Source organism: Somniosus microcephalus, chromosome 6 (genome assembly GCF_052327205.1).
Source record: "Somniosus microcephalus isolate GS21.2 chromosome 6, FLI_Smic_1.0, whole genome shotgun sequence".
Taxonomy (NCBI): domain Eukaryota; kingdom Metazoa; phylum Chordata; class Chondrichthyes; order Squaliformes; family Somniosidae; genus Somniosus; species Somniosus microcephalus.
In genome coordinates, this window is record NC_140992.1 from 68558945 (window position 1) to 68566558 (window position 7614).

A 7614-nucleotide genomic window follows, 5' to 3' on the forward strand; every position below is an offset into this window, starting at 1 on the left:
TTGCTGCATAAATGGGGAAACATTTTTTTCCAGTGGGTGGGTCAAATGTTTTCCAAGTTAAGTATCATGTTGTGTAGCAATGTACTGAATGTTAGCAGCATGATCTGCCAAAGAACGCCATCTGGGGCTGTATTAAATGGAGGCCAGGCACTTTTGCACTGTGATTTCAAAATCCGAGTGTAATGATTATGTGCACTTCTTAGTGACTGGTTCAAAACTTTGGTGCAGTACAGATGGGAAATTTGTGGGTGGGATGGTTTTTTGGGTGGAAGCATAGTTAAGCATTTTGCAATTGGAAATGATTACAGAAGAGGTCTAGTTAATCAAAATTATATGCAGTGTGTTTTGTGGTAAAGCTTTGCTGACCAAGAAGGTTTGAAATCAGATTATGCAAATATGTTCCATGCTGATAGAACCATAGACCAATCGAACTACTTAATGGCATCTAAGCACAAGTACAATATTGCTGAAGTAAGCTAAGTCGTTCCTCGCACTAGTTATATCTCACTATTAAGTCTTCCTTATTCACTACTCCACATTGGTTGTCAGGAGAGTGCGACTTTGTAAGGGGGATTCTTCACTGCTGGGTTAAACTGCTTGGCTGGAATTGCTAAAACAAATTAAATTATAAAGGTAAACTACTGATAGAAACAATATATACATTGCAGCAATGGGCTGTTCATATCAGAGCAGAAGTTGCATCCCCAAGCATGTACATCATAACCTGTGTGAAATAACCTGTATACTTTGTGCAATATAATTAATGATGCTTTGCAATTACTCAAAGGAAGTAACAACCCAAGCATATTATTTCAATCATCAACAGCAACAGTTTTCTGTACATTTGTAGTACTCAATCGTAATCATACATTGTACCCGACATCAGACAATTTATTAATTCAGTTTCTTTTAAATAAACTAAAAACAAATTGTGATGTTAGAGGTTGGCCCAGAAATGCATTTTTCAAAAGTTTCTATTGGGGTGACGTTCAACTTTAGCGGGGGTGCAAAGCTGGTGGTATTAGATCAGAGTGTAATGGGCAGCTGATCTGCTACCGTTTGCTTTGTGCCCTCGCCGAAGTTGAATTTCACCCTCGTTGTTTCAGATCCTGTTTAATCTCATATACTATTACTTTGGAGAGAGGGATGCAAAGAGAAAGAGAGGTGAATTATAGTTTTCAGTGTTGCAGGATATTTGACCGAATACAAAGTTGAAGCAGAGCAACAAATAAAAGAAATGGGGGTCGATTAAATTTTTTTGGCGCAAAACAGCTGCTCCCTGCCTGCATGTTGTTGCTACCGTAAGGCCTGAGCTATTTTGAGACCCGGTCCTCATTTATATTGATCCAACGAGCTACGCATGCCAAACCGACATTCCAATGCAACTTGCTGGTTGAGGAGGGTGGGAAATTGGTTGTCCCCCATGCAGCGGCAATGTACATTCCAGGCCAGCCGCGTACTGGAGTCATTTTTGTGTGCCAGGAGGTGCATTCCTCCTGAAATAGGCAGGTGCTCCGGCCACACACCTAATGCCTATACCAAGATGGCGGTGACTGGGGCACCAACATAAAGAGGGCAACAGGTGACCTGACGCCACTTCCACGCCGCTGCCGCCCCATTTACACCGGCCAGCAGCAATTAAAATCGTCTCCAGGGTACCATGCACTCTAAACAGTTGTTATCCCACAGGACCAAAAGAGAACATTACTTATTGCAACTGTCTGTCATTAGATTATAATCTGTAGACTTTCGCTGCCATTAAGATAGTCATCCTTGGTAGCAGTGCCATAGTAATCTAAAGATAGTCTTGAGGAAAAGCTTCTATTTTGGCACAGCAATGCATTAGCATTGATCAATGGTGCTTGTCGTTCTTTTGGATGGCCATCAAGATCTGCAGCTCCTAGATTCCATATGAGTAGCTTATAATTTTTTCCTACAATGGAGTAACAATGCCACATTCATTTTTTCTATGTGTATTTATTTTAAATCTACTTGACTGCTACGTGTGATGGCGATCTAATTTTCAACTGTCGTAAACCCTGTTATATTTTTGCATTTCAGCAAATTCCCTCTTGAAGTGGCTGTGCGTTGCCTGGGTTCTAATATGCGTGATAACAATGATGACTATATTACGTTTATTGAGAATATCTCAACACAGTAGGAGTTCTCCAGGACAACCGGTTTGTGATGGTGTTGGCTTTGTTTTAATTCTATGATTTTTAATGTGCTCGTGGTGTAAATTGGTAGTTTATAGAAACTCTGAAGCAAGTCTTTAACATGTTAAATTCTGGCATGTCATCTGAATATTTTAGTTTTGCTGCTTTTCAGGGTACTTTTGACACTGTTGAATTCGTGGGATACATCTGTGGCTATATGTCCTGCATATTTTATCTTGGCTCTCGTTTTCCTCAGCTATACAAAAACGTAAGAAATTTATTAAGTCTTTGCTTTCTGTTTTGTAAAATTTAGATTAATTCTGATCAGTGCCAGGGGAAAAAAAAATTTCCTCCAGGCACCAGCTCATTTTTGTTTTATGCTTTCAATACTTACGGTGGTGGTGTTGCAGGAGAATGCAGCAAGTGTTTATTTATTTTCCCCTCGCATGAGAAGCACAAGAGCTCAGCCTGCACCATAGAATTCTCTTAACACAAAAATAACAACTCCGTTGTCCATATGGTCAACACATTGCGGATTACAAAGATTCCTATTTGTAGACTGAGCACTTCACTGAAGTTGTTGAAACCCTTGTTACTCTCATCGGTCAAAGGTCACTTGGTCTAATGGTTTTATTATACAACAACACATTTATTCGCTGAATGTAAATTTGGATTGTCAGAGGTATTGGATATTTACACAATCAGTTTAAAAGGGAACCCTTAAATCCTTGTAAATGGCCAGACCACTCAGGGGTTGCATGAAACCAAAGTTTAGTTTATATAATCTGATGATTGTTGCAGTTCCAAAGGAAATCCACAGAGGGTACATCCTATTTGCTGTTTGCACTAGCAATGCTGGGCAATACTACCTATGGACTGAGTGTGGTCGTAAAAGTGCCTGAAAATAAAGCATCTGCCAAAAAATACATCCTCCATCATCTGGCCTGGTTAATCGGTAGTTTTGGAGTACTGTTGGTGGATTTCTTTGTATCCTTTTCAGTGTTACTATTGCAGCATTCAAGCAACTTTTTCTAAATTGTGAGATTGTCATTAGGGGCTAGCTGGAAAGTTATTTGAGAGAGAAAATCAATTTTCCAAAAGTGTTGTTAATTTTGACCGCCAGATGTTCAGATTGTTATGGGACATGAAAGTTTTTGAAGTTTCCAGAGCTTTTTAATTTTATGAGCCATCTGCAACTGAACTAAATTGGGAATTTGCACTGAGGTAAAGAGCATGGCAAAAAATAGGGGAGAAGTGGCGTGGCAGGTTTAAAACAGCACCGTGTTGGTGAATGTTAGAACCCATAGTGCCAAGTAGCAGGCGCCGGTTTCTGATCATGTGCCGTGTGCCTCACTCAACTGCTATGTACAAAAGTATCAACTTCCCAGTCTGTTTCTGTTTTCACATTTTTAGTTGGTTGAGGTCCAGAATATAAAAACTCATTTTGATTGACTTCTTGCTCTTGTCGTTTTTAGCTGATATCAACACCCATGTCACAGATCCTTCCCAGTTATTATCAGCCTTGGCAGGAAGTATCACTTTATTCAACCTATAAATGACCTAAATCCACAGAAATCACTCCCTGTTCTATTTTTTTTAAAAGAAAATAAATTTAAGTGGAGATTTTACTGACTTTAAAAAATGTATTTTTAGGATATGGATGACATTTCTTGTCCGTCCCTAGTTGCCCTTGGAAGGTGGTGCTGAATCTTCTCAATGAACCGCTGCAGTCCCTGTGAAGATGGTGCTCTCACAATGGTATTGGGTAGGAAATACTAGGATATTGACCCAGCAACAATGAAGGAATGGTGATATATGTCCAAGTCAGGATGGTTTGTGACTTTGAGGGGAATTTTGAGGTGATGGTGTTCCCATGACATTGCTGCTCTTGACCTTCTCAGTGGTCCATGTTGCAGGAAAGGGCGATGCAGTTAAAGTAAACTTGGTGAGTTGCTGCAGTGCATCCTGTGGATAGTGCATTATGCACTCACAGTGTGCCAGTGATGAAGGGGGTGGATATTGTCCTGGATGGTGTTGAGCTTTGAGCATTGTTGCATCTGCATGCATCCAAGCGAGTGATGAGTAATCCATCACCCTTCTTGCTTGAGCCTTGTAGCTGGTGAAGTGGCTTTGAGGGGTCATGAGATGGGACACTTAACACAGTGTACCCAGCTTCTGCCCTGTTCTTGTAGCTACAGTGTTGATATGGCCAGTCCAGTTAAGCTTCTGGCCTCTAAGATGTTGATGGTGGGGGATTCGGTGGAGGTGGTTCCGTTGACAGTCAAGGGGAGTAAACTGGACTTACTTTCTTTTCGTCATGTTCATGGCTTGGCACTTGTGTGCAGCAATATGTTACCTGTCACTCATCAGCCCAAGCCTGAATATTGCACAGGTCCTGCTGTAGGTTGGCAGGGGCTGCTTCGTTATTGGAGGAGTTGTGAATGGAAGGTAATACTGTGAATTCATCAGCAAACAGCCCCGCTCCTGATGACAGCAAGAAATTCATTAATGAACAAGCTAAAGATGGTTGGGCCAAGGAGGCTTCCATAAGGCATCCCTGCAGCAATGTCCTGGGGCAGTGATGGCAGGCCTCCAACAATGACAAATCACCTTCCTTTGTATCAGGTATGACTCCAGCCACTGGAGGGTTTTTCCTTTGGCCTCCATTAACCTCAGTTTTGCTGAGGCTCCTTGATGCCATGCTCGGTCAAATGCTACCTTGATGTTGATGGCAGCTAGTGTCACATCTCCTGGCATTCAGCTCTTGCGTCCATGCCTTAATCAAGACTTTGAGGAAGTCTGGTGGGACCTGAACTGAGCATCAGTGAGCAGGTTACAGGTGAACAGATGTTGCTTGATGGCACTACTGATAACTCTTTTCATCACTTAACTGCTGAATGGGAGGAATCCGACAGAGAGTAATTGGCCAGGTTAGATTTATCCTGTTTTTGTGTAAAGAACAAACTGTACTTATGCAATCTTCCACATTCTTGGATAGATGCCAGTATCATAACTGTACTGGAACTGCTTGGCAGTATGTGTACACCATGTAGTTGATATGTAATGTTAATCATTACTGGCTTAACGAGGGAAAATGTAGAATCAAAGTGCAGTCACTGATGAAAACAGTACATTGTTTTAATAAGTGTTTCCTAACACTATTTCATTTTCATCACATTACCACTGTGTCCAATGTGTTAATTTCTACAAACTTGTTTGCTTTATATCTTTCTGCATGGAATCAATGTTTTTTAAAATATATATGAACATATTCGCATAGTTCCAATCATATCTCCATATCATCTGTTTCCCAAATTTGTAGACAAGTTTGTGGGTTACTTAATCACAGATTTTCTCAGTTGTATCCTTAATAAACCCCTGCAGATTACTGCACAGTTCATTAGATACCGCAAACAAAGCAAATTCTCCCCCCGTTCCGTTCCAGAGGTGGCACCACTCCTTGATGAAGAGGACTAGCTGAACAACGTTGCACATTTGCACCAGTTTTAAAAATAAAAGTAGTTTCTAAAAGCTTAATTAAATCTAAAATTGCTCTATAAATTCTTGCTGTTATAGTTTTTTGACTAAAGTCTAAAAGCTAATTTGTTTTAATGCTATTTACCATCATCTTGCAATGGTCATCCTTATCAGGTTCATTTAGTTTCATATCTGTATTATTAAAAATATTAAATTTTTGAAGTTGTGACTGTATCTAATGATCTAATTGGCTTTTTGTGCACCATGTGATGAAGTTAAGTCTCATTCTAATGATCTGATTGATCAGGCATCGATTACTTGTCTAGCAAGACCCCGCTGGTCAGTTGCTATTACAAGGCCATACTCTATGATGATTGTCACCTCTTATTCTCGTTACCACCCCCGCCCTCCCACCCACCCACCAAAAGAAAGAGGTTAGGCCCAAAACCCTGGCCTTGTGCCGAGACCAGGCCCAGAGTCCCTGCCACTGCCCGAGTCCGGGCCCAGAGTCCCTGCCACTGCCCGAGTCCGGGCCCAGAGTCCCTGCCACTGCCCGAGTCCGGGCCCAGAGTCCCTGCCACTGCCCGAGTCCGGGCCCAGAGTCCCTGCCACTGCCCGAGTCCGGGCCCAGAGTCCCTGCCACTGCCCGAGTCCGGGCCCAGAGTCCCTGCCACTGCCCGAGTCCGGGCCCAGAGTCCCTGCCACTGCCTGAGTCCGGGCCCAGAGTCCCTGCCACTGCCCGAGTCCCTGCCACTGCCCGAGTCCGGGCCCCGAGTCCCTGCCACTGCCCGAGTCCCTGCCACTGCCCAAGTCCGGGCCCCCGAGTCCCTGCCACTGCCCGAGTCCCTGCCACTGCCCGAGTCCGGGCCCCGAGTCCCTGCCACTGCCCGAGTCCGGGCCCCGAGTCCCTGCCACTGCCCGAGTCCGGGCCCCGAGTCCCTGCCACTGCCCGAGTCCGGGCCCCGAGTCCCTGCCACTGCCCGAGTCCGGGCCCCGAGTCCCTGCCACAGCCCGAGTCCCTGCCACTGCCCGAGTCCGGGCCCCGAGTCCCTGCCACTGCCCGAGTCCGGTCCCTGCCACTGCCCGAGTCCGGGCCCCGAGTCCCTGCCACTGCCCGAGTCCGGGCCCCGAGTCCCTGCCACTGCCCGAGTCAGGGCCCCGAGTCCCTGCCACTGCCCGAGTCCGGGCCCCGAGTCCCTGCCACTGCCCGAGTCCGGGCCCTGCCACTGCCCGAGTCCGGGCCCTGCCACTGCCCGAGCCCGGGCCCCGAGTCCCTGCCACTGCCCGAGTCCGGGCCCCGAGTCCCTGCCACTGCCCGAGTTAGGGCCCCGAGTCCCTGCCACTGCCCAGCCTGTGATTTTCAGACGGTATGCACTTTGCTCCACAGAGCAACTATCTGCATCAGTGTCCATCCATCAGGTGTCTCACTTTTCATTGCAGTATCTGCTATCCGCACAAATCATTATTAAATGCCATATCCTTCTTGCCGATCTAAAAAGCCATGTGATCCAGAAAAATATTGCTGGTATTCAGGCACAAACTGTAAGGTTAAAACATCCATCAGTTTAACACTTAAAGCATTGTCACAAGAGCTTTACAACTTGCTGTTTAAAATAGTTAATGTCATTTCTGCAATGATGGTGAGTAGAGAGAGGATGTTTTGTAAGTTCTTGGAGAAATGAGGAGAAAAAAAGAACCTGGTAGAAAATGCGTCAGCCTTGAGTACTAAATGGTTAATATTTTATCGACAAGTAATGCCAAGGGACATTCTTGGGTCCCACAAACTATAGCATTGAAAATAGCAGCATGACAGTTCTGATATGACTTTTAAATGATTTGTGTTTTCAGATTTATCATTATCATTCAGGAGTTTTTTAAATTGTGCCGACTGTATTTATTTTATATGCTCAAGTACCCCCATATTTATGGATTATAAAACTGTACAAGAACGTAACATCCTTTTGTGAAAGTGGAGTAATAA

General features: G+C 44.2%; 1 protein-coding gene across 1 annotated transcript in view; it reads left to right on the forward strand.

Annotated features, from left to right (window-relative positions):
• LOC147115791 (lysosomal amino acid transporter 1 homolog) overlaps window positions 1–5867 on the forward strand; it is an 86011-nt gene extending 80144 nt beyond the window's left edge. The window contains exons 5-8 of the mRNA XM_085990365.1: window positions 2062–2180; window positions 2329–2424; window positions 2958–3143; window positions 5541–5867. Of these exons, the coding sequence (XP_085846491.1) occupies window positions 2062–2180; window positions 2329–2424; window positions 2958–3143; window positions 5541–5633 (494 nt within the window). The 3' untranslated portion in view covers window positions 5634–5867. The remainder of the gene's footprint in view (window positions 1–2061; window positions 2181–2328; window positions 2425–2957; window positions 3144–5540) is intronic.
• Window positions 5868–7614: the final 1747 nt, after the last annotated feature.